The sequence below is a fragment of the Amia ocellicauda genome, chromosome 22 (genome assembly GCF_036373705.1).
Source record: "Amia ocellicauda isolate fAmiCal2 chromosome 22, fAmiCal2.hap1, whole genome shotgun sequence".
In the NCBI taxonomy this organism is placed as follows: Eukaryota; Metazoa; Chordata; class Actinopteri; order Amiiformes; family Amiidae; genus Amia; species Amia ocellicauda.
This window is the reverse complement of record NC_089871.1, coordinates 11162815-11188251: the sequence shown is the minus strand read 5'-3', so window position 1 is coordinate 11188251 and position 25437 is coordinate 11162815. Positions and strand designations below refer to the sequence as shown.

Genomic DNA, 25437 nt, shown 5'->3' with positions numbered 1-25437 from the left:
TATATATATATATATATATATATATATATATATATATATATATATATATATATATATATATATATATATATATATATATATATATAAAATGTAATATGAAAAAGAAAACTCAGACATAAACATTTACCGAAATGTTTGGAACAAACTTCAATTTTTATTTTTCTTGTGGGGGGGGGGAAAAACTTTACTCCGATGTGTAAGTAACTGACTCTTACGTAATACTACTTTTGTAAGTCTTGTTTGGTTTTTTTTTTTTTTTTTTTTTTTTTTTTTAATATAAACTTTTCCCCATTTCCTGCCAAATGGAAGGCTGGTCTTGTTCTTACATAACATGGACGCCCCCAGCAATGCAGACTCCTGATTGAGAAGGTCAATAGAGACTGAGACACTAGACCCCCATGATTCTTGGTGCTGGAGAGGGGAGGGTGTTGGGGATGGGGGGGGATTTTACTCAACACCCCTCCCCACCCCCCCAGACACACACACGCAACCAGAACTGCTGCCCCCCCACCCCCCCTCTCCCCCAGTAGATGAGACAGATGGTGGGGTTGGTTGTTTTTGTAGAACAGCTGCAGTTCGGTTGCCAGTCCTGGGGGGGTGGGGGAGCTGGACGAGAGAAGAGGAGGAATGAGGGAAGGAGGGTAGACTTTTGTATGCGTTCCTGTAAACCCCTCCTCCCCCAGTGGTGAAACTGGACTGGAGCTCATGCCAGTGAGATGCATTTGAAGATTGCAGCAAAAATGAGCAAGAGAGAGATGGATGGGGGCGAGGAAGAGCGCCTGCAGGGGAATTGCCGTCTTAAAGCCTGGAGATCGGTGACTCCGAGGCCTGTCTGCAGGGGGCTGTTTACATGGGGGGCTGCTGGGAATGACCCATCCTTGCCAGCACCCTCGGAGGAGGAGGGCCACCCAGACATCGACCCTCTCGCCTCCCCTCTCTACAGGAGTTCGACCAAGGCCCTCTGCATGGGCTCCCTGAATCCCTTTTCCAGACAACCCCCAGTGACCACCTCGACAATGCACCACCCCCCTTCCCTGTGCTGGACTGCCATTTGAAGACCACTTTGGAGAGAGGGGCTGGGGGAGGAGAGGGGTGGACACTGGTGCCAACACACACTCCCTCTCTTTCTCTTTTGCTCTCCATCTCCCTCTCTCACTCGATCACAATTTCAGCTGTGGAGGGACAGGCTGGATTGAAAAGACTGGGCAGGATGACAAAGGGGTATGAAAATGGACCGCAGGAATGATGGAGAAGTTTATTTTCTTATGGACTCAAGACTGTTGCATGGAGAACAGCTACAAACCCACCCCCACCCCCACAACTCCCTAGGCATCAGTGCTGGATCCCAGAGACCACAGGGATGCCGAACTGGTCTTTAATTTTATTACATTTCTTTGCATCTGGAAAGATTTGAAACTGAAATCTTAATGCAAAGCAGACAGTGGCACCTTGCTGGTTCGTGTCCTAGTCCTTCCTCCCGCTCCCCTCTCCCTGCTACACTCATGTTTTGTTTCTATCCTCTGGCCTGTTGTGTGGGCAGGTTGGGGAGGCGGGAGTGCAGAATAAGGTGGGAATTTCATTTCAAGTCCAGTCCAAGACTTTTGGGCTGAGGGGAGGGGGCTACTTTATGTAAGATGAGCAAAAAAAGAAAAAATACAAAGAAACTAAACAAGACAAAACTATATTTTTTATTAGACTATACAGTGTAGATTTTTTAAAATAAAAAAATAATAATAAAAAAAAAAATAGTTGGGAGTTTAGTGTGTAATGTAGGAGATTAAATGAGAAATAAAGACAAGGCCTCTTAATGAATTCTCAGAACTGCCCCGAGGGGGACAGCTGTATCTTTTTAAGAAAAAAAAGAAAAAATACAAAAAAAAATAATTGAATCCTAAACCTGTTATTGTGTACAAGTGTATAGGCTGTGTGTGAGAATCTGGGGTGGGAGGGGGGCAGGGCTGTTTGTGTGTGTTTGTGTGTTGGGGGGGGGGGGTGAGAAGTGCTCCTGTGGTAAAGCAGATGGTTAAATAGTGGACTGACCCCCTCCCCCCCCCACAGTGTAATCTTTGATAAAGTGAGGCGCGGCCTGAGAATCGAGCGGGACGCTGCAGTCCTGTGGAGGGGCTTCCGCAAAGTCCGAATAGTTGTCGATCTCTGGATTCCAGTGAGGTGGGTGCCCTGGTTAGTGTTATTGAACCTACTTGTCCTTTAGTCAGCTCCTGTGTGCCCTTTCATTGGACAGCCCTAATCAGCCAATAGTAGTGTGTACAAACTCAGAAATACACCCTCACATATCAAAACATGCACACCCATGTCCCCCCCTAGCGTGACCACACGCCGCTGCCCCCCATGTCTCTCTCTGGCCTCTGGAGTCAGAATTTAGTGTGTAAACAGTTGGGGGTTTTCTGTCCCTCAGTCGAGGGAAAACAAAGTATAAAAAATGATAATTTTGTCCCTTCACCCCACGGCACCTCCTCCGTGCCCTTATTTACCCCAGCTGTAGCCTCCAGTCCAGAGTGGGGGGAGCCAGCGTTGGACACCTCTTGGGGCGGGGGTTCAGTGTTCCTAGAAGAGCTGACTATAGCAGAACAAATTGTTGGACCTACAGTATGACAGGCCTGTCACAGTGACTGTAGTGTCGGTTTCCTGTAGTACTGTCGTTTTACCACGGGGGGGACACTTCCAGCAGTGGTCAATCCTAGCGATTCCACTGCACTCAGTGCGAGCTCTAGAAAGTGTTTAATTTTTAAAACCGAAAAAAGAAAATCATTAAAAATAAATTAAAGCAATAGCGTGGCCTTTTCATTCTCAAGACTCCTGACGTCACGATAGGAGAGTGATACCTTTATCAGTGCCTGACATAAAATTTTGTTCCTTTTTTCAACTTGAGAATAGTTTTGTGTTTCGTTTTTTTGGGGGTTTCGTTTTTTTTCTCAGACGTGAGACGTGCTGCGGAGATGCGCAGCCAACCCTGTGAAATGGTTTTTAAATGCATAAATAAATGGGTAAAACAGAAGGAATTTAACGCAGATATAAAATGATAAATTAGGCATATTTTTCAAAGCATCATTTTTTATATAAATGTAAAAAAGAAAAAAAGAAACACACTAGAGTAAGAATGTTGTTTTGTAGATTATTTTTTTGTTTTTTATTTTATTGTATTTTTAAAAATAAACTGTGGATTTGAGTTTCGTGTGCTACTGGTCCAGTAGTGCAGTGGAGTATGTCTGTCTGTTAACTGTCTTGGCAACACCGCAGTTGTTGGTGACAACGCTGTACTCTGTGTTCCCAGGGCAGATGCCTGGCTCTGTCTGCAGACCTCTTACCCCTGCCCCCCCAACCCCCCACCCACTTACCCAGTAATCTCCGGCTGAGCCCAGAGGCGCCAGAGGAGAGCGAGCCCAGCCTCCCCCTGCACACACCCTTTCTTCCCAGGTGATGCGTCTGTGTGGATGGGTGCTGTCCGCCACGCGTACACACCCCAGTTTACCTGCGGGAGCCCCGTTTATTCTGACCCCCACTTCGGAGACCCTTAGCTGCCTTCAAGGACTGATGATTCTCTGATTTTGTTGTTTTTGTTCTGTCCCTGCTGTGAGGGTGGCTGCGTGGTGACACTGTGGTCAGCAGACAGGGAGGGTCGATCTGTAACTACGGGCAGCAGCTTAAGCAGCTCTGTACCTGCACAACATTTCTATTGTAGCAACTTATACATTTTCCCCCCCTTTTTTTTTACAATTTTCTCCTGATAGTTTTATTTAGTATGAAATATGTGGGTGTCAGTGAATGTAGGAGTAATTTACAAGTGCAGTGTTCTGGTGCCAAACCGGACACTGCAGGCACAGAATTCCTTGTTTTTTGTGGAGGGGGGTTGAGAATGAAGCCATGGACCCCCCCCTACCCCAACCACCCCCCCCACACACACACACACACACACACACACACACACACACCTGCCCCGCCCTCCCGCAGCAGACTGTGGCGCCCGGCCTCTGCGTGGCCCTGGGGACACTGTTCTCAGAGTGCCTCCAATTCCACACTTCTCCCTCTTGGTTTTGTTTGTTTTTTGTTTCGTTTTTTATTTTTTTATATATATAAAGTAGCTATTGAGAACTGTCCTGTATATAACAGTAATGTAGCAATAAATGTGCCATTTTTAATAACAGAAATATACCTTTTTTTTTTTTTTTTCCAATGTCTGTCTTTTGAAACTTGTATACTTAAAAACAAAAACAAGACAAAAAAAATGATGAAAGAAAAAAAACAAACATTGTAATAAAGGTTGTACCTTAACCTGAGCCTTTGGCGTCCCCTCGTCGTCATTTCACTGAGCTGCCCATGTCGGCTGTCCCTGTGGGGAGGCGTTAGTGGCCTGACTGGGGTCAATGGGGTAGAAGTGAGAGAGAAAGAGGGGGAGGGTGGCAGTGTGTCCAATACTGGTCCTGAAGTGTCCCTGTCCACTTCGACTCATATACATCACTGATTTGCTCTGTCTCTCCTTTCAACTGCTGACCATTACCATGTCCACAGCTGACAGACTGATGACTCTGGAGTCTCGGCTGTGCAGAACCACAGCTCCTGTTCAGGGATTAGTGTGTGGTTAGGCATTGCACCAAAGCTGATGGTGATTATGATGTGTGTGTGTGTGTGGATATATACACTCACCTAAAGGATTATTAGGAACACCTGTTCAGTTTCTCATTAATGCAATTATCTAACCGACCAATCACATGGCACTTGCTTCAATGCATTTAGGGGTGTGGTCCTGGTCAATACAATCTCCTGAACTCCAAACTGAATGTCTGGATGGGAAAGAAAGGTGATTTAAGCAATTTTGAGCGTGGCATGGTTGTTGGTGACAGACGGGCCGGTCTGAGTATTTCACAATCTGCTCAGTTACTGGGATTTTCACGCACAACCATTTCTAGGGTTTACAAAGAATGGTGTGAAAAGGGAAAAACATCCAGTATGCGGCAGTCCTGTGGGCGAAAATGCCTTGTTGATGCTAGAGGTCAGAGGAGAATGGGCCGACTGATTCAAGCTGATAGAAGAGCAACTTTGACTGAAATAACCACTCGTTACAACCGAGGTATGCAGCAAAGCATTTGTGAAGCCACAACACGTACAACCTTGAGGCAGATGGGCTACAACAGCAGAAGACCCCACCGGGTACCACTCATCTCCACTACAAATAGGAAAAAGAGGCTACAATTTGCACAAGCTCACCAAAATTGGACAGTTGAAGACTGGAAAAATGTTGCCTGGTCTGATGAGTCTCGATTTCTGTTGAGACATTCTGATGGTAGAGTCAGAATTTGGCGTAAACCGAATGAGAACATGGATCCATCATGCCTTGTTACCACTGTGCAGGCTGGTGGAGTGGGGGATGTTTTCTTGGCACACTTTAGGCCCCTTAGTGCCAATTGGGCATCGTTTAAATGCCACGGCCTACCTGAGCATTGTTTCTGACCATGTCCATCCCTTTATGACCACCATGTACCCATCCTCTGATGGCTACTTCCAGCAGGATAATGCACCATGTCACAAAGGTCGAATCATTTCAAATTGGTTTCTTGAACATGACAATGAGTTCACTGTACTAAACTGGCCCCCACAGTCACCAGATCTCAACCCAATAGAGCATCTTTGGGATGTGGTGGAACGGGAGCTTCGTGCCCTGGATGTGCATCCCACAAATCTCCATCAACTGCAAGATGCTACCTATCAATATGGGCCAACATTTCTAAAGAATGCTTTCAGCACCTTGTTGAATCAATGCCACGTAGAATTAAGGCAGTTCTGAAGGCGAAAGGGGGTCAAACACAGTATTAGTATGGTGTTCCTAATAATCCTTTAGGTGAGTGTATATATCTATATACATCTATCTCCATCTATCTATCTATCTATATCTATATATACTATGGATATATATAGATAACGATCAGCCATAACATTATGACTACCTGCCTAATATTGTGTAGGTCCCCCTTTTGCCACCAAAACAGCCCTGACCTGTCGAGGCATGGACTCCACTAGACCTCTGAAGGTGTGCTGTGGTATCTGGCACCAAGACGTTAGCAGCAGATCCTTTAAGTCCTATAAGTTGCGAGGTGGGGCCTCCATGGATCGGACTTGTTTGTCCAGCACATCCCACAGATGCTCGATTGGATTGAGATCTGGGGAAGTTGGAGGCCAAGTCAACACCCTGAACTCATGATTCATCAGACCAGGCCACCTTCTTCCATTGCTCTGTGGTCCAGTTCTGATGCTCACGTGCCCATTGTAGGCACTTTCGGCAGTGGACAGGGGTCAGCATGGGCACCCTGACTGGTCTGCGGCTACGCAGCCCCATACGCAACAAACTGCGATGCACTGTGTGTTCTGGCACTTTCTATCAGAACCAGCATTAACTTTCTCAGCAATTTGAGCTACAGTAGCTCGTCTGTTGGATCGGACCACACGGGCCAGCCTTCAATTTGGCCCTTGTCAAAGTCGCTCAGATCCTTACGCTGTCTAATATATCCCACCCACTGACAGGTGCCATGATAATGAGATTATCAGTGTTATTCACTTCACCTGTCAGTGGTCATAATGTTATGGCTGATCAGTGTATATGTCGATAAATACAGACAGATCAGTAGATAAGCAGGATCACCAAACGGCCGAGTTCATGATTAACGATGCATATTTTGGGTGCCCAACAGGCTCCCAAAATAAATAATGAAATTATCGTGAAGTTGCATTAAAAACAATCTGAATTGACTTCATTTTTTCGAAATGAATGTTTTTGAGTATGTTTTTGAGTATTTGAGTATTAGTGCAACTGCAGGTCCCGAACCTGTCCCGAGGTGTCCGGTGTTACAGCTCTGATAGACGGGTATGAACAGACGACAAAGTGACCAACAGAGACAGACAAGGGGGTAAAACCTGATTTCACATTTTACTAAAAAAATTAAAAAACAAATAGATGTACTCAGTTAAGGTGCATTGTGGGTATAATTTGTTCATTAATTTACGTCATCCGACCGCTGAGAAGACCTAAAGGACCCCACTTCCGAGATGTGTCCTGATTTCTGCCTGCGTGCATTTAATCACTTGGGATCCATAAATATAAAATAAACTATCCAGATTCTTATTTTATATTTTATGTATTATTTTAATTGGAATAAATCTATTTTTAAAGATTAGACAATTACACTACTTCCACACAGGCGCTAGTGAGGCCGATGGTCCTCAATCCGCCATTTAAATCTGCTTCGCTGGTCAGCGGAAGGTCAGGACAAGTAAGATGCTCACCAAACTGATCGGGCCGAGATACGTGCAGATCGCCAAGTCCTGGTAAGAAGCGACTGGGCCGGCCGGTCGTGCAGCGTGAGACGAGCGGTAAACTGCGGAACCGGGTCAGGCTGAATATCTGTGTGTCCTATAATGAGGCCGCTGCTGTCCCCGGTGTCGCTCTGTCCTCGGACACTCCGCTCCAGTAGCACCGGGTGACTCGGATCCGCCGTAGAAAGATCACCGGACAGTGGGCTTACGATAATGGGTGGTTTCGGATTGGTATTTAAACCGTAGGTATCGACTACGACCTTCGCAGTCGCTGTATAAGTCGTCCAGGTGCCCTTTGAACGGTACGGTGGCCTGGGTCTGCTGGTACCACACCAGCCAATGCGTTTTCAATGAGTCCTTTTGAGTCAATAACTACAGTACAGTAACAATCCCCGCAATTATGTAACCTATTCTAGGCGTTTCCACAGACTTGTTCTTTAGATCAGTTTATTCTTCTGTCCTGGCGCTGTGGAGGGGATGAGGTGTGTCCTGTGTTCCTGCTGGGGGTTTGTGTCGAGAAAATTGCGGTGTTGGATTGTGCAGAGATGTTGACTGCACCCACAGCTGGTGTGTGTGTGTGTGTGTGTTTTTGTGTATGTATGTTCGTTATGACTCATGTGACAGTCCTGTGTGCTCTTGCGTTGATGGACAGTTGAAGATTGTCACAGTGCCAGAGCAGCGACCCTGCCAGCCTCCAGTCCTGCCCTACTGCAACAGCATCGTGCACCGGAGCGGACTGGCAGGCCCTGGGTTCGATGGGCAGAGCACAAGCAGAGCTGTGTGCCTTTCATGTTGCCCTGAGAAGAGGCATCTGGCCTGCGTGACACCTCTCTCTCTCTCTCTCTCTCCCTCTCCCTCTCCGCAGGGCTCCCACCCTGGCCGGCTGGGGCTCGGTGGGCACAGTGACGCTGCTCTTCGCCACGGACTGGCAGGTGATCATGGGCTATGTGCCCTACATCAATGGCAAGTTCAAGAAGGACGAGTAGCTGTGGAAATGGCACGGATAATAACATTAAGGTATTATGTGGTTTTTGATGATGATGATGGTGTTTTGGCTTCCGGAAGGGGGACTGCAGGGGAGGACGCAGAGCTGGGAGTGGACAGACCTGGTCCTGCAGAGTCCCCTGTGTAAATAGTGATGTGGCCCTGGGGCCTCCCTGCCCTGCTGGCCTGTGTTTGAATGGATCTCTCTGGTACCACATTGAAACCTTAATTGTATTGAACTGTAATTGTATTTTTATTTGTAATGCTGGCCCTGTACGTTCCTGACCTGTGTGTCCTTCTGTCTGTGTGCAGGTGTGCGGGTCGGAGCGGGCGATGCTGGAGCAGGGGCAGGGGGACGGGGACGATCGGCACGGGCCCAGCCGGGACATCCTGACCACAGAGACTCACTCTCTCCTGAGGAGGGGGGGGGGGGGCATGGCTTTGTTTTCTACGTGCTGTATTTTGGGGGGGTTGTTTTATTTATGTGAATATTAAAATTTTCAAACTATACCTGTATCTCTGGGCTCGTCTGGTGTGTATTTATTAGATTGTTTCACCCCCCAACCCCACTCCCAGTCCTTTTCTCCACTGTGAGCCAGTGGGGCTGCAGCCTTTGGAGGAGCTGAGATGCGAGACTTCGCTTTTGTTCCTGCTGAGCTTGAGGAGGACTTCAGTGGCACGATTATTGTTTTAAAAACGTATACCCCCCTCCCTGGTCTGTGGCATGTTGTATGTATGAGTCAGTGTGTGAGTGCATTGTCGGTGTTAGTGTATGACAGTGCATGTATTTATGTGGTGCTGTGAGTGTGTCTGCCTTCATGAGACTGTGTTTTTGGTGTATGAGTGCAGGTATTTAGATGTAGCTGAGAGTGCATGTTTGTATGTGCACGTCCATGTGAGTGCATGCATTTATGTTTGAGTACATGTATGTGTGAGTACCTGCATGTATGTGCAAGTGTGTGTGAGTAGATGCATGTATGTGCGACTCAGTGTGTGTGAGTGCATGCATGTATGTGGGAGTCGGTGTGTGTTAGTGAGTGATTGCATTTATAAGGTAGTGAGAGTGTATGTATGTATGTATGTATCTTTGAGTCCCTGTGTGGGAGTGCATGTATGTATCTGAGTCAGTGTGTGTGTGTGAGTACATGTATGTATGTGCGAGTCGGTGTGTGTCAGTGAGTGATTGCATTTATAAGGTAGTGAGAGTGTATGTATGTATGTATGTATCTTTGAGTCCCTGTGTGGGAGTGCATGTATGTATCTGTGAGTCTGTGTGTGTGTGAGTACATGTATGTATGTGCGAGTCGGTGTGTGTCAGTGAGTGATTGCATTTATAAGGTAGTGAGAGTGTATGTATGTATGTATGTATCTTTGAGTCCCTGTGTGGGAGTGCATGTATGTATCTGTGAGTCAGTGTGTGTGTGTGAAGTAAGCAGTTATATCAGTGATAGTTTAATTCCAGCTGTGCTAATCCAATTGTGTTTTGTCTGTTAGACTAGTCTTCCTTTGTGGCTGTGTATTAATAATTCTTTGAGTTCCTATGTGTGTATTAATACAACGTTGTGTGACGCCGGAAAGTCCCGCAATCCACAACTCCTCCCCCTCCCTCTCTCCCTCTCCCCCTCTCTGTTATTACCAGGCCTTATTAATCTGCCATTGCTTTACTGTGTTCTCACTGATGATGCCCTTCATCTCTCCACGCAAAGGGGGAGGGGGAGAGAGCGCTTAAAACACACACAGGCGCACAGACACAGCGCCGCGGAACGGGATATACCGAGAGAGGATGCAAAATGGACAGCGCGGAGTGAGTATCAAAACACACACACATGCAATGCAACGTTATAGTCAATGAGATGCTTATGCAGTTCAAAATAAATCAAATCAATATTAACGTGAAAAAACACTCAAGGGTAGATGTAAAATATCAAAGACCTGCGGTTAGTTGACATGATCTCAATTTGAATGAGTATATTTTGTTCTTGAACCCGGGCGGGCAGGGGGAGAAGGACCGGGGCTTGCATGTCTAGGGAAGCCGAGGGGAGCAGCCGGGGCTGACAAAGCGCTGTCTCTGCCCGCTGCATGCTGCGCGGCCGCCGTACGAGTCGATGTGCATTCGCCCAAACAAAGGGATACATGTGTGTGTGTGTGTGTGTGTGTGTGTGTGTGTGTGTGTGTGTGTGTGTCGGGGGGGGGGTATTAGTGCATAAGCAGAGGGCGAGAGACAGCTGCCACACTATTCTAATAACCGTGTCATTATTATTATTATTATTATTATTATTATTATTATTATTATTATTAGTCTCCGTGTTGTTATTGCAGAATGAGATATCTACACACCCGGCGTGTCATTCGTTCACAGTGTGTAGATGTATAATCAATGGGCTCATGCATATTTGTGTACCGGTAATGTGTATGCAGGGTAGTGTAGTGTATAGTGTGTGTGTGTGTATGTAGTGCATTCTGTGCGGGTGGGTGTGCACCTTGTGTATGTAGTGCGTTGTGTGTGTGCACTGTATGTATGCAGTGGACTGTGTGTATGTATTTCATTGTGCGTTTGTGCACTGTGCGCTGTAGTGTAGTGCATTGAGTGTATGTTTTTAATTGTGTGTGCAGTGTGTGTATGTATTTCATTATGTGTGTGTGTGTGTGTGTGTATGCAGTGCATTGTTTGTGTGTATGTAGTATCTATGTGTGTGTTGTGAGGGAGTGTGAGTGTTTCGCACCCATTCCCAGATGTCGAATACATTCTCACTAAGTTCCAATGTTGCACCGGTGGCTTAGAAAGTAACTTAGTAACTATGACACATTTTATTTTTGACTCTAAAATTCGAAAAGTTTTATATTTTGTGTTATTAGTGTTTTTATATACTAGTAAATGTATGTATGTATGTATGTATTTATTTATTTTTACCAAATATCTCCATTGTTTTAAACAAAATGTACATATTTGATACGATTGAGGATTATCGTCTATATTCAATTCGGACATGTACCTTGCAATGAAAAGACTCTTATTTGAACGCACAGTGTGTGGGAGCTCTACGGCACTATTTCTCGCAATGGCCTCTGTAGTGTACCCTCTCTGGAGCGGATGTATCCTTCTGTGCCCCCGGAGTGACGACCGAGGAGTGATGCGGCTGCGAGGGGGCGGAGGGATCTCCAGCGCGACAAAGAGAGAGAGAGAAAGTGATGCGAGAGAGAGAGAAAGAAAGAAAGAAAGAAAGAAAGAAAGAAAGGAAGGAAGGAAGGGCCTTACATGACAGACAGACAGACAGCGAATCAATGAACAAACACAGAACATAAAAACTGGCTTTTTGTTTGTTTTATTTAAAGGGGAGGAGGGTCCCGTTTTATGATTAATAAATAATAATAACAATAACAACAGTAGCGGGGGGACAGAAACCACACAGCAACAAGAACAGCATCAGCGTCGCGTCCATCTCGGCGGAGTAAAACTGACCGAAAAAAGAAAAGAAAACAGAGCGAAAGAGAGAGAGAGAGAACCCGAGTGGCGATGGAGCGGAAAAGGTGGGGATGTGCGGGTCTCCCCCAGGGCTGGAAAAGGGAAGAAGTGACCCGAAAGTCCGGCTTGTCAGCGGGCAAAAGCGATGTCTATTACTTTAGGTACTGAGCGGAGGGGGGGAGCGAGAAATGGAGGCGGGAGAGAGAGAGAGAGAGAGAGAGGGAGAGAGGGAGGGGGAGTGACTTAGGCAGCGGCGCCGGGTTGGACGCGCTGCTCTCGGCGCAGACACGCAGGCAGGCCGGAGTTTCACACAATGCGCCTCTGTCTCCGTGTTTAAGCCCGCGTCGTGAGCCTGGCTGCCGTGCTGGCCGAAGCCGGTGTGGGTCTGCATTGTTTCATTTCCCTCCGTGTGAACGCGTTCAGGCGGCAGCGTGTGCGCCTTTGTTGTGTCTGGGAAGCGCCCCGCCGCTCTCATGAGGACTATTTTGAAGTAAGTAAGACTAAGAAGAGGGTCGTGGGGGCTGTGTGTGTTTCTGGTCACATTTTCTGTGTGCGAGACCGGGGGGAAAATGGAGGGGCCACTGCAGGAAACACGCGTGTATTGTTCTGGACACGGGGGAGGAGGGGCGGTGTTTATAGTATAATGTAAATACCCGGCATGCTTTGCGCTGTTTTAAGTGGGCTTTTAGACCGGCCAAGCAGATGCGGATTGAATAACGTCTCCATCAAATCCTGCTGATCTCGTTTTCCGCACGGAAGCATGGCCGTGGAGGTGGGTGCAGAGCTGGGGGAGATGGATTAGACTCACGACTCACTGTCTGGCCCGGCCCCCCCAACTACGATTTGTTGTTGTCTTTTAAATGCACCGCAATGGCAACGTTTTCGAGCCTGAAACCAGCATCTCACAGTTGCTCTGCGGTTGCATTGTTTTCCCCCCTCCATTGTAGTTACTCTGTTTATGTCCAATGTGCGTATTTCTCATTGAGCGGTTGTGTAGTGGACTAGTCTTGATCCCTCCCACTGACAAGTAAGTCTTTGAGGTCTTGTGTGTTGTGACGTCAGTGCTTATGTTACCCAACCGTCATTTGTAACTTTGCACATTGTTTCAGTCTATTCCTGTTCTTCTCTTTGTATAAACCTGCAGGAGTGTGTGGTGTAACACAACCAGTACAGCACAGTAAGACACATGTGCATAAACATGTCTAGAAGTCTGTCACTTGATGCTACTCTAATTGTAGTTCTTGTCTTCAGGAAGGAAGTCATGTCATCTTTTTGTTTGTAGATCAGAAGCTGACATCTGTTCTTCAGTGTAGTTGAAGACAACAGTGGCAACAACACAACCAGTGTTGTAGCTGCTGCATTCACCGCTTTTTACTTATTTCTTATTACTTCTTTCTGGGGGCTGGGGGGGTTAGTGGTGGTAGTTGTAATCACAACCTTCATCTTTGACTGGGAAAACAAACACCTGCATTTGTATAGGTCTGGTAAAGTGAAAAAGACTCCTTTTCCAAGTGTTGCCTTTGTCACTGCTGCCTTTGAACAACATCAGTCCACTCGATTTGTAATGGCTGTGAATACTGTATGGTACCACTGCTGTAATATGAAACTGTATAGTATTATACTCTATGACCCTTGACCTCTGGGCTTTGAATAACCATCTACTTAGTCAGCTGTGTGTTTTTTTTCTTGTTTTTTTTTTCTTAGTTGTTTAGAGAGCACTTGTGTAGATGTGGAAGAAAGCTTTCTCACTCATCTTCTGCTTACCTGTGCTTCTACACCAGAACACTTTTTTTTTTTTTTTTTCTTCTCCAAGTACCCCCACTACTCTGTTGTACTCTTGTATTGTACTGAATGGGGTCATTATTTTTCCCGACGCAAAAGGCTTGCGTACCAGTGCTCTAGTGTCACTTTCTAATGTTGTGTGTTGATCCAGGGAGAGTGTACTGATGATCACATTTGAATAATTTCTCCATGCTGTGTAATTTCCAGTCTGTCCCAGTGGTCTGTTAGGCCTAATTAATAGTCTAAACCTGTATCGCTGCCATGGGGTTGTCCTGTCCAGACACTGCACTTTGAATTGACCGTGACATAATGATGCTAAAACTGTATAAATATAATCTACAAATCTCCCCATACCTTTATAAACTCGGCACCCTGATGCTGTTGTTAAAGACCTACAGCTGGAAAGTGATTCCAAATGAGTTAGAAGCTCAAGCAGAGGAGGCAACAGACCCTGAGCTGTCCTAACAGCAAGTCTTTGCAGGCACCTGTCTGTTTGAGTCACTAGTGTCCGTCAGTGCACCCTCCTAATGTGTCCCCCCTCTGCTCTGGCTCCCTCAGCCCCACGGGAAAGAAGTTCCGGAGCAAGCCTCAGCTGGCTCGCTACCTCGGCAACTCCATGGATCTGAGCTCGTTCGACTTCCGCACGGGGAAGATGCTCATGAGCAAACTGAACAAGAACCGGCAGAGACTGCGCTACGAGAACAACAGCCAGACCAAGGTCAGAGAGGCAGGGGGGAGCGCGTGCCACCGAGCGCGGTGTGTTCGGGGGTTAACGTCTCTTTCTTTCAGTGCTGTTGTCCTTGTGTGTCGTTAGTGTGTGTTTCTCCGTGTACGGTTCGTGTGTGCTGTTGTGTTAATGTGTGTGTGTGGTTGTGTGTTCCAGGGTAAGCCCGATCTGAACACGTCCCTCCCAGTCAGACAGACGGCCTCCATCTTCAAACAGCCGGTCACAAAGGTCACCAATCACCCGAGCAATAAGGTGAAGACTGACCCACAGAAAGCTATCGACCAGCCGAGACAGGTGAGTGAGTGAGTGAGTGAGTGTGTGTGTGTGCGTGTGTGTGTACTGAGCGACGCTGTGTGAGCCGACTGTGCTGATTGTTTGTGTCTGCAGCTGTTCTGGGAGAAGAAGCTCAGCGGTTTGAACGCGTTCGACATTGCGGAGGAGCTGGTGAAGACCATGGATCTACCCAAGGGCCTGCAGGGTGAGGGAGCTCTCTGCCCGCCTCTTATTCCCCCCCTCTCCTCTCTATCTGCTCCCCTTCCCTTACCTGTTATCCCCCTCTCCTCTCTCTTTTGCACCCCCACCTCGCTCTCCTCCTCTCTCTCTCTGGCGGAAGATACTGACCTGCTCTCGCTCCTTCTCCCCTACCCTGTCCCCACCCCTGTCCCCCAACCAGCAGGCGTGGGTCCGGGCTGCACGGACAAGACCCTGCTGTCGGCCATCGCCAGCGCCCTGCACACCAGTGCCGCGCCCATCACCGGCCAGCTGTCAGCCGCCGTGGAGAAGAACCCGGGCGTGTGGCTCAACACCGCGCAGCCGCTCTGCAAGGCCTTCATGGTCACCGACGAGGACATCCGGTACGAGCCACCTTTCCCCCTCCCTCTCTGTCCCTTTCCCCTTATGACGGTGTCTCTCTTCCTCTCCGTTTTCCTCTCTTGTCCTTCCTTCCATCTCCCCCCAGCTTCTTAATGCGATCACCTTCAGTGTCAAATACATTGAACCAATTAAAGCCATTTCCTTCCGTCTCTGTGTCTCTGTCCCTGCAGGAAGCAGGAGGAGCTGGTGTACAGTGTGAGGAAGAAGCTGGAGGAGGCCCTGATGGCAGACATGCTGGCCCATGTGGAAGAGGCGACAGGCCAGGGGGACGCGCTGAGGGAGGAGGACAACGACAGCATGGAGGAGGTATAGCGAAGGTGAGAGAGAGCGAGAGCGAGCGAGCAGGCAGTGTGAGTCAGTGGGGAGAGGGAGGGAGGCAGTCAGTCAATGACTTAATGGTGAGGATAGGAGAGGGAGAGAAATGGAGAGAGCGAGGGATGGATTGAGGGAGAGATTGTGGTTCAGGCACAACAGTATGTAGGGAGAGGGGGATTCTGTGTTAGAGGAGAGGGATGGCGAGGCAGTGTGTCTTTGTGGTCAGTGGAGAGGGATCCGTGTGTGTAAGTGGTTATAGTGGGGGGGGTGGGTACCTGTATCGCACTGCTTGTTCTGCCCTGTTGTTGTTTTGAGCCCTTGTCTTAGCCTGGCCTCTTTCTGCCCTGCAGGGACAGGGGGCGCTGTAGAGCAGCCTGGATCACACAACCCCCCCAATGGCCGCACCGTCACCTGACCTGCGGATGACCCACCCCCTCTGCTCCTCCTCCAATCTCCTGCTGTTGCTCACTCCTCGAGAAAGAGACACTTTTACTACAATCTTCGTCACTGATTGGTTAATTGAATGGTTAGTCTTGGTAACGGGTTCGGGAATCGTGGGAGGAGACGGAGTGATGCAGGTTTATAAAGCTATTCCCTTGTTTTATCTAATTTTTTAAGCTGTATTTTTTTTGTTCCTCCTGTTGATGTTTTGGCTTTTATACTTGTTTCCCTTTATGGACTGAGGAGAGAGAGTGTGTGTGTTTGGAGAGGTAAGAGAAGAGTGACCACCCCCCAACTTAAGTCACAGGAGTCCTGGGCTTTAAAAGGTAGAAGAAGGGAAGCAATGACCCAAAACGGAAAGAACAATATTTTCGCTCTGGCTGCACCTGTAATAGCTCTCTCTGCTGCTCTTCTCTCCAGTGACTGAGCCCCCTGTATAACTGAGGGGTTAGCTGAGGGCTCTTCCCTCCCTTAAACACACTCCCCCATCTCCTCCCACAGCGAGGTTTTCTGGGATATAACCCCGTCTTCAGTTGCCCATTAATAAAGGCACCTGGACCGTACACACACCCACACTAGATCAGCCTCCTGCAAGAAACAGAGCAGAGCCTGGGGGGTGGTGGTGGCGGCTGGGGGGGTGCCGCAGTGTGAGGGCAGTTTTCAGTTACAGTGGGAAGGGGGTCAATACACCAGCATCACAGTACTGCCCCCACCCGCTCATTGGCAGGTCTCGGGCGTGTCCTGACTGGCGTCTCTGAGGTTTGTTTTTTTTCTTCCTCGGAGCTCTGCATCAGTGCGTCTGAACTCCACCTCCTCCTCCTCGCTGCTGTGTCTGCATTTCCTCCAGGTAGATCTCCTCATGGCTTTTATTTTAACGGTCTTGAAATCACAATTGGGTGCACTGGCGCAGGATTTTAAAACTACAGCCGAACGCCGGTCCTAGCTGTGCCTCCGGCCGCCAGTGTACGGCAGGGACAGACCCTGGGTCCGGGCAGCTGCTCGTCTCTGAGCCAGGTCTGGTCTCACGTCTCTCTCAGACGGGCAGACGCATGTCGATGTGCATGGTAATGAGCTTTGCGTAACAGTTGCGTTGTATTAAAAATGAAAACGCAAGCAAGGTGCTTTTTTTGTTTTTGTTTTTTGTGCTCGCTGTCCTGTAGAGAGGTTAAACGTCATGTTGATTTAGTTTATTTTGTGCGGTTCATGGAAATTCTGTACAAGAAAAAAAAAAAAAAACTTAAATTCTTGTATTTTTATTTTTTCCTCTTTCCAAGTGCAGAGCATTCTCTCCCTCTGTCTCAGTCACTGAACTGTTGAAATTCACCCGTCTCTGAACTGCTCCTCCGCGGGGGCAGATGCGGAGACCACTGTAGCCCACCAGCCGCCCGCAGCAGCGGTGCTCGGTGGGTGAACAAACCACTGTCTCTGTACAGCACTGTGTGCGTGTAACGTACATGTTTATAAAGCGTGTTGTCCCAGTTAAACAGCTGTGTGGTGAAAGCGACACTGTGGAGCAGTGACACCTGGTACCCCCTCTCTCTCACATGGGACCCTGGGGAACGGCACACCTCAACAACTGGGTCTGCCTGTGGCCCAGTCTTTACCAATACATAAACGGTATCTGTGAGTCACACGCACACGGTTATATGGTTCCCCACCGGGCTGGTGTCACCGCGGTGGTCGGGCTGAGGGAAGCCGGCCCAACTGCAGCCTGCTAATGATGAATTTTGTAAAATTAAAAATCTAAACTTTGATACAAAAAAAGGTGTTTATTTGTGCTTTTTTTATGTGAACTTCAACTGTGAATACGTTTATCCCATTTCAAAACTCACTCAAGTGCTTTTCCTGGCTGTGGGGGTGGGAGTATGTTGTGTGCATGGACTGAACGTCCCAACACAAACCTGCTTTGGAAAAGGTACAAGTGCACACACAATTAAAAACTATACATCCCGTCCATATACACAAAATAAAAAGATTCACAGCTGGTTTCACTGCTTAGTCCTCCCCTCGGGCTCCCTCAGTAGACGCATGGGGAAGGCCGTGTGTATGCAGAGACACTGTATGAGCTGTAGTCTGTGTTTAGATGGAGGGTCTGTGCTTATTCAACCCCGGTCGCCTATCTGATCGTATTCATAGTCTCAGCTCCCAGAGACGCTGGATGAAGTATAAGGCGGGCGTGGGCGACATCAGTTGGCGGCATCGAGCAACTACACGCCTGTTTTCATCCGATGAGCCCAAAATATTCCCAAATCTACAAAGGCGCACTACTAGCAATGGCCACGTTTTTGAGCCGACACAAAACGGCGTTGCTTTGTCAATCATAATAACTTGAGAATGATGTGGAGAGGGAGAGAGAGAGAGAGGGGGGGGGGGTAGGGGCAGATTCACATGGAAGGGCGGGAGACCGACAGACAGATGGACAGACGGACAAAAATGACATCAGGGAGAAGCCACGCCATGTACGTCCCCCACCCCTATTCCTCCCCCTCCCTCCCGTGAAACGACGTCGTGCGTGCCCGCCCGCCCGTATGCGTGGCCTTTGAACCCTTTTGTTGTGTCGCGGCTGACGTCACGCTGTGTGCGGGAGACGGACGGAGCGGCGTGCGCCCAGGCTAGACAAAGGAGGCAGACGGGGCGAGAGAGAGAGGGAGAGAGAGAAAGGAGGGAGAGGTAGACAGGCTGAGCAGACAGACAGATAGGTAGGTAAACACAGCGGGAGGGGAGGGAGCGGTAGAAGAGGGGACCCAGAAAAACAAGCGGCAACGCGGACCGAGACAGCCGGGTGACTCGGCTCCACACACACACACACACTTTCTTTTTCCAAACGCCCCCCAAAACCAGCCGCATCCCCTTCTTTTCCGGACTCGGGGAAAGAGGTAGAGCGGAGAAGAAAGGGGACATAAAGGAAGGGGAGGGGGGAGAAAGAAAAAGTACAATCCACCCAAAAAAACGACAGTACCGCCAAGGCTGACCCAACACCCCCAGTTGTAAAATAATAATAACTCATCGGGTCAGGAGTGCCAGAGCGGCGCCGCGGTGGACGCGGTAGCGGGGATTGATTTTATGCAACCAATACCGACAGCTGCGGAGAAAGGACGCCAGCCAGTTGATCCTTCTCTCTCTCTTCCCTCCTGTCTTTTTCTCTTCTCCAGTTTCTTTTGTGTTTTTGCGAGGGAACACAGCCACGGCCGCCCAGCACCGACACGGGAACTGCCGGCGTGACTTTCTCTCCGTCTTCGATGAACTAAAGGACCCAAAGAGCAACTCTGGGCTCCATCCCGCCGCGCAGGAGCCCCCGGAGCCGCAGCCGCGCAGGCGTGTGTGCATTCGAACGATGACCGCAGATTCCAGAACGGCGAGGCGCACCGTTTGAAAGGACGATTTGAAAGAAAAGGAGAGGAGGAGTATCCCAGCGAGGGCAGACACGATGAGCACACAGCCCGAGACGGAGAGAGGGAGACACTAGGAAGAGGAGAAGAAAAGGGGTGAGTGCGGGGAAGAGGAAAACACGCCAAAAAAAAAAAACTACCAGGAAGTACCGCGATCTAAACAAGAACCACCAAAAGTGCAGCATTGCCCCCGGGCTTGTGTAGCCCTGTCTGGGACAGCTTGCCAACGCTAGCGTCACCGGGGTTGAGGAGCATTGCGCCCCCGACCCTATGCCAACACCAGGGCACGATGCCTAGCCCCCTCTTCCACCCAGACATCATGGATGCCGAGGCAGGGTTGAGCAGCCCCGACCCCGAGTCCCAGGACCCCGAGGGCCAGCGGGAGGCTCTTCGCTACGCCCTGGACCGGCTCTCGCTTCTGGCCGGGGAGCGGATCGACTGCGGCGGCGGCGGCGCAGGGCTGGACCCGACCCGTGTCCAGGACCCCGCTGTCCACGGGTCCCCCTGCGGCGGGGTCGGGGGAGGAGGCTTTTCCAGCCTGCAGATGCTCGATCACCACGGTGGCGGCTCCCCCGGCTCGCCGAGCTCCTGCTCCCCGCCGCCGGACATCTTCTGTCCCACCGGTTACCCGATGGTTCATGCCATGCTGGCGGACGGGGGCCGCAAGAGGAGCGTGAACATGACCGAGTGCGTCCCGGTGCCCAGCTCCGAGCACGTCGCCGAGATCGTTGGCAGACAAGGTAAGGACAAATTATTAATGTTCGTAATAAACTAATAAATGACCCACGGAGGTTAATAAGGGCACACCGTCCACACGGTTATGTTACAGAGCATTAATACAATGGGCTAGATCTAGATTTCCTCGTGTTTTTTGCACGACTTCTTGCACAGTGTGGCCCGGCTGTGCTCCAGACCGAACCCCGAGTCGAGGCATCTTTCCGGGCTGGTGGTGCTGATCGTGTGGCTCTGGCACGCCACCGGTACGGGCAGCATGGGCTGTTGTGTGGCACGATACTGCTAACAATATAATTGGTATTGATGTTGTCTGTACACAATCGTCTAACTCGTGCAAGCTGGTACAGAGAGCAACTTCTTTGTGTGCATGCGTGTCTGCGCACATCTCACTGCACACACAAAGAGTGTACAACTAACATTATACAAAAATGCAACTGCATAGCTTCCTTTTTGATTAGTTGTCATTTAATCGTCGTTATTATTAATATTTATGTATTGATCAATTTTGTAACGGTTTTCTGGTGAATGGGGCTGTCCTGCCCTTGTTAGGTGTCATTTCTTCCTCCCCACAGTAAATGTCTGACTGTTATTCAGGGTGAACTGGGGCGGCTGATAGGTTTATAAATAAATGCATGGCTTCGCTCTTTGTCTGCAGTTGTCTGGTCGGCCTCTGTATTGAAAAGTTTGAATGCTTATTCATCGGGCCCACCAGTGCTCGTGTGAGTGGCGTGTTTTTGCAGCAGGCGAAGCCCCAGTCGGGCTCCTGGAGGCAGGGCTGCTGGACTGGGCCGAGTCCTTTGTGACTCGGTAGTGATGCCTCTCCGCACGGAACCAGCCCTATAACGGGGAGGGGGAGGGGGCTGGCAGACGAGCCAGACAAAGCGGCAGATTGTGGGAGTCTAGGCATGTCTGCACTAGCCTGCCTAACAAAGGGAACAGACACGCGTGGAGCTTCTCCCCCCTTCCCCCCGGATATTGCCTGCGAACTTCTAGAGGCAGACTGGTTGCATCTTTTATGATAAGATGGGGTGTATTTGTGCGTGTATAGAGCATGCATTTTAAATCATAAGCCATTTGAATATGGTGGTGGGGAAAAGTTTTTGTGCATCTTCGCTTCAGTGCAGAACACTGCGCCCTGATCCGAGCGCTGTGCTGAGGCGGTCAAAGGAGCTGGGGCGGGGCTGTAACTCTACAGCGGGAAGGGCAGCCACGCCGACCCCCAGCCCCCGTCCCATCCTCAGCACCGCGATCGGCCCGTCTTCACTGTGAATGTCAGATCGGCGGAGAGCTCCTTGGTGGTGGAGCTGCCATTGTTCTCTTTGTTTGAAATAACCATGCTTGCTGCCTGCCTGGATGACATCACAGGCTCGGCGCGCCATTGGCTGTCCCGTACGCCCCGCCCATTATTTAAAGGCGAAGTGTTATGTGTACGTGTGCGTGCGCCGCTTTTGCGTCTGACGTGGTGATGCGTTCACGTCTGGCAGTCAAAGGAGACGTCCCTCTGTGGGGTTTTGCTTTAGTGAGAAATAGTGTACAAGATCGTCACTGCAAGTTTTTTTTAGTTTTTGTATAATGTCTCCACTTCTACTACAGTGTATCAGTATGAGAGTGTGAGTCTGTACTGAACTGACACCTACCCCCATGTTTTTCTTTCCCCCCCCCCCCCCCTCAGGCTGCAAGATCAAAGCCCTGCGCGCCAAGACCAACACCTACATCAAGACGCCGGTGCGGGGCGAGGAGCCTGTGTTCATCGTGACCGGCCGGCGGGAGGACGTGGAGACGGCCCGGCGCGAGATCCTGGCGGCCGCTGACCACTTCTCTATGATCCGCGCCTCGCGCTGCAAGGCCGGGGCTGGAGGGGGCGGCGCAGGAGCTGCTGCGGCAGGAGGTGGGGGAGCAGGAGGCGGCGGAGGAGGAGGGGGCAGTGGGGGAGGAGGCTTGCCAGTGCCTCCCAGTTTGCCCGGGCAGACCACCATCCAGGTGCGCGTGCCCTACAGGGTGGTGGGGCTGGTGGTGGGTCCCAAGGGTGCCACCATTAAGCGTATCCAGCAGCAGACGCACACCTACATCGTGACGCCCAGCCGCGACAAGGACCCCGTGTTTGAGGTGACCGGCATGCCCGAGAACGTGGACCGCGCCCGCGAGGAGATCGAGACGCACATCACACTGCGCACCGGCGCCTTCCTGGACCTGGGGGGGGACAACGACTTCCACAGCAACGGCACCGACGTCAGCCTGGAGGCGCTGGGCGGGGCACTGCTGGGGCTGGGCGGGCCGGGGGGAGCAGCGGCCGGGCTGTGGTCCAGAGCTCACCACACCGCCGCTGCAGCTGCTGCCGCTGCCGCTGCCGCTGCTTCAGCTTCTGCCCATCAGTCCCAGCCGCCCCCCCCACCCCCACCGCCACTCCCCGCTGCGCTGCATCACCTGCAGCACCACGCCACGCTGGGGGCCCGGACGGGCGGGGCGGCCGTCTTCCACAACGGAGAGGCACAGTACAGCGGAGGAGGTGCCGGGGGCCGGGCAGGTCTCCCCGAGAGCGGCAGTCCGACCAGCCCCTTCAGCACCGGCAGCGGGGGCGGTGGCGCTGGGGGGCTGGAGGAGCTGGGGTTCGAGTTTGGCAGCGGGAACATCTGGGCGCCCTTTGTGAATGGATCCGGGGCGGCGCCGGCGCAGCAGCAGGCACAGCAGCAGAGACGCAACAGCAGCGGCCTGGCTGGGGGGGGCGGCGCCCTGACGCCCCGGCTGTCCCCCACCCTGCCGGCCGAGCACCTGGAGCACACGCTGGCCCGGCGCGCCCAGAGCGACCCCCTCAGCGCCCTGTGCTGGCTGGCGGGGGGCAGCACGGCCTCCTTCTCCGGGGGCAGCAGTAGCAGCAGCACCGGCTATTCCTCCTCGTGCTCCGCCTCCTCACTGCCCGGCGGCTCCCCGACCGACTCCGAGGGGGGGGGCAGCTGTGGCGGTCTGGGGGGGGCACTCCTGGGTCGACTGAAGGGCCCGGGTTCGGGCCTGACGGGCGGGGTGGCTGGCAAGGACTGCTGCCTGTGCTTCGAGAGCGAGGTGACAGCGGCGCTGGTGCCCTGCGGACACAACCTGTTCTGCATGGACTGCGCCGGGCAGATCTGCCAGTCTGCCGAGCCGCACTGCCCCGTCTGCCACACCCCTGCCACGCAGTGCATCCGCATCTTCTCCTAACCGACTTGTGGGGGGCTGTGGGAAGGAATGGAGGGAGGGAGGGAGGGAGGGATGGACAGATGGACAGATGCAGGCTTTGGCTCTATAAAGACACTTTCGGACTGGGACTCTTTCTTGCTTTCTTGTTTTTCACGCCTATCTCCCAGATGCTGGAGGGAGTGAGTGAGTGTGGGAGTGTTTTCGGGGGAGGGAGCGTGACCGAACAGCAGGAGCGCCGTTACAGAACCGGGGCACAATCCAGGGTAGCGGGATCACAGCAGTGACTCTTGGGACAAAGCCGCCACCTGTATTGATTTCGTAGAGAATATCCATAGTGCTGATGCTGATGCCATGTGTAGCAGGTGTTCTGCTTCAGATCTGATAAACAAATGAGTTTCTTAAACGCAACAGGTGTGCTTATTGGAGAGAGAGCCGGTGTTTCACTGCCCACACCTCCATATCAGTCTGAGGCTCGGACTTCTGCTTATTTTGTTTGAATGTTTGTCTATATAAATGCATCTATACAAATGTATTCTGTGCAGTAGATCTCTGCACATGTTCAAACAGGAGTTCCATTAGTTCACCATGTTTCTAATTTTGTAGGTATTTTTCTAAATTTAAGATGCAAAAGATGTTTTTTTTTTTTTTAATCTATAAATGCTGATGGGGGGAGGGGGTTGATTGATGGGTGGGGCTTTAGGAGATTTAAACATCTCTTATTTTTAAGCGGAGTTCTATCCTGTAAAGCTTCTATCTGTGTGTATATACATATGTGTATAGATTAATATTTATGTGTATGTTCAGCGCTCTACCGTGTTAAAATGAGCAGTTTTGATTATATATATATATATATATATATATAATATATATATATAAATATATATGAGAGAGAGAGCTAGATCTATATATGCAACACAACCGCAAGCACAAACCCGAGCAGACACTAAACACAGCAGTACCTGGTGGATCGGTCCGGACTTTGTTTGTCACGCAGACGCTAAACGTACAGGGCTGCCGTTTGCACTAAGGATGCAGAAAAGGTTGGGGGTGAAGCAGGTAGCGTGCTCATTTTATTGTGGCAGGGCTCTGTCTATGCATATAGAGCAATGACCGTTTTTTATTTTATTTTTTATTATAAACTGAATAGAAAAATCTCTAAAGATAACTAGTGATGAGAATCAGACCACAAACATCACTAGAAGCTTTTTTTTTTTTTTTTTTTTGGTATTATGTGTTTGTGTGTGTGTGTGTGTGTATATATATATAAAAATCTCTGGGGGGGAGCAAACGACAAAAGTTTGTTTTATATTCTAAAAGTATATCTGTATAATTAATTTTGTGTAGTAACGGGGAGGCTTATTTCAACAGCAGAGGGGGAGGGTCTTTTTATTATGGTTCCATCAGTTCTGGCCTCCCGTGGCAGGGGGCAGCGTCTGTCTGGCAGGCAGTGTTGCAGTAGTGCAGTCTTGCATTCCCTCGTTTGACGCAGATCCATTCTGCAAGGTTACATATTTCTACACACTACACACCTCCTTCTCTCTCCCTCTCCCCTGCCTTTCTCACTCCCTCATCCTTCTCAATATCATAATTGGGTTTAAATGCACCGCTAGCCCTGTCCCAGCCCCTCCCTCTCTCTCTCTCTCTCTCTCTCTCTCAGCTTTCAGAGAGCTTGTCTGTCACTCTTATCCGCCCCTTTCCCGGCTCATCCTGCTGCAGTGTGAAGCCGAAGGCAGACTTTTGGCCTCCGGTGTCACTCGGAGCTCCGACTCCACAGTCCCTGAGGTCTCTGTTCACCTCATTAAATACGAGTGTGTGTGTGAACAGCCGTGAAAAGCTCTCCTCTCTACAGTCCCATCTCTCTTTCTTTTTTCTACTAATTCAGGGCTTCCTGATCCACAGGTCTGCCCAGTACAGTCTGGCACAGGTGGTCTTAACTGCAGCCCTGAAATGATGGAATTTAATAATGTACTAGTAATAACAACTAATAATTTTTGCAGCAAATAATTAAATGGCAAAAGCAGCAGCTAGTTCACACAGGGCTTCCAGGATCCTGACCTCTCGAGGCCGTTGGGCTGGTGTACAGGGAATGGCAGCTCTGAGCCACTCAGGTGTTTGGTTCCTGATGTTTCGGGGGCAGTCGGCCCTGTGTCTGTCGCTCCGCACCGGCACATAAACATGGCACCCAGACGGGCACACCGTGGACTATTCCCAAAGGGTGGAGAGAAAAAAAAAAA

The 25437-nt window shown here is 50.1% G+C and overlaps 2 protein-coding genes across 11 annotated transcripts; both read left to right on the top strand.

Moving 5' to 3' along the window:
• Positions 1 to 9984: 9984 nt before the first annotated feature.
• On the top strand, positions 9985 to 17170 carry mbd3b (methyl-CpG binding domain protein 3b). Of its 10 annotated transcripts, none has more exons than XM_066695297.1 (7): positions 9985 to 10111; positions 14111 to 14270; positions 14436 to 14573; positions 14667 to 14757; positions 14953 to 15133; positions 15323 to 15458; positions 15818 to 17170. In XM_066695297.1, exons 1-7 carry the CDS (start codon positions 10098 to 10100, stop codon positions 15833 to 15835), a joined length of 738 nt encoding a protein of 245 aa, XP_066551394.1. In that variant the 5' UTR covers positions 9985 to 10097; the 3' UTR covers positions 15836 to 17170. The 10 variants fall into 10 exon arrangements, with proteins under 10 accessions (XP_066551394.1, XP_066551388.1, XP_066551387.1 ...); XM_066695291.1 differs by lacking the exon at positions 9985 to 10111 and adding an exon at positions 11488 to 11931 and having other exon boundaries at positions 14956 to 15133; XM_066695290.1 differs by lacking the exon at positions 9985 to 10111 and adding an exon at positions 11488 to 11931.
• A 1621-nt stretch (positions 17171 to 18791) lies between these two features.
• LOC136717713 (RNA-binding protein MEX3B) lies at positions 18792 to 24483 on the top strand. Its single transcript, XM_066695175.1, has 3 exons — positions 18792 to 20037; positions 21705 to 21920; positions 21978 to 24483. Exons 1-3 carry the CDS (start codon positions 19587 to 19589, stop codon positions 23222 to 23224), a joined length of 1914 nt encoding a protein of 637 aa, XP_066551272.1. The 5' UTR covers positions 18792 to 19586; the 3' UTR covers positions 23225 to 24483.
• The last annotated feature ends 954 nt before the right edge of the window (positions 24484 to 25437 follow it).

Coding starts and splice junctions, on each gene's coding strand:
- LOC136717713 (XM_066695175.1), top strand. CDS start 19,587: ATGCCTAGCCCCCTCTTCCACCCAGACATCATGGATGCCGAGGCAGGG. Junction 20,038..21,704: donor CGAGATCGTTGGCAGACAAG/GTAAGGACAAAT, acceptor CCCCCCCCTCAG/GCTGCAAGATCAAAGCCCTG. Junction 21,921..21,977: donor AGGAGCTGCTGCGGCAGGAG/GTGGGGGAGCAG, acceptor GAGGCTTGCCAG/TGCCTCCCAGTTTGCCCGGG.
- mbd3b (XM_066695290.1), top strand. CDS start 11,822: ATGGAGCGGAAAAGGTGGGGATGTGCGGGTCTCCCCCAGGGCTGGAAA. Junction 14,574..14,666: donor CTATCGACCAGCCGAGACAG/GTGAGTGAGTGA, acceptor TTGTGTCTGCAG/CTGTTCTGGGAGAAGAAGCT. Junction 15,134..15,322: donor GTCACCGACGAGGACATCCG/GTACGAGCCACC, acceptor CTGTCCCTGCAG/GAAGCAGGAGGAGCTGGTGT.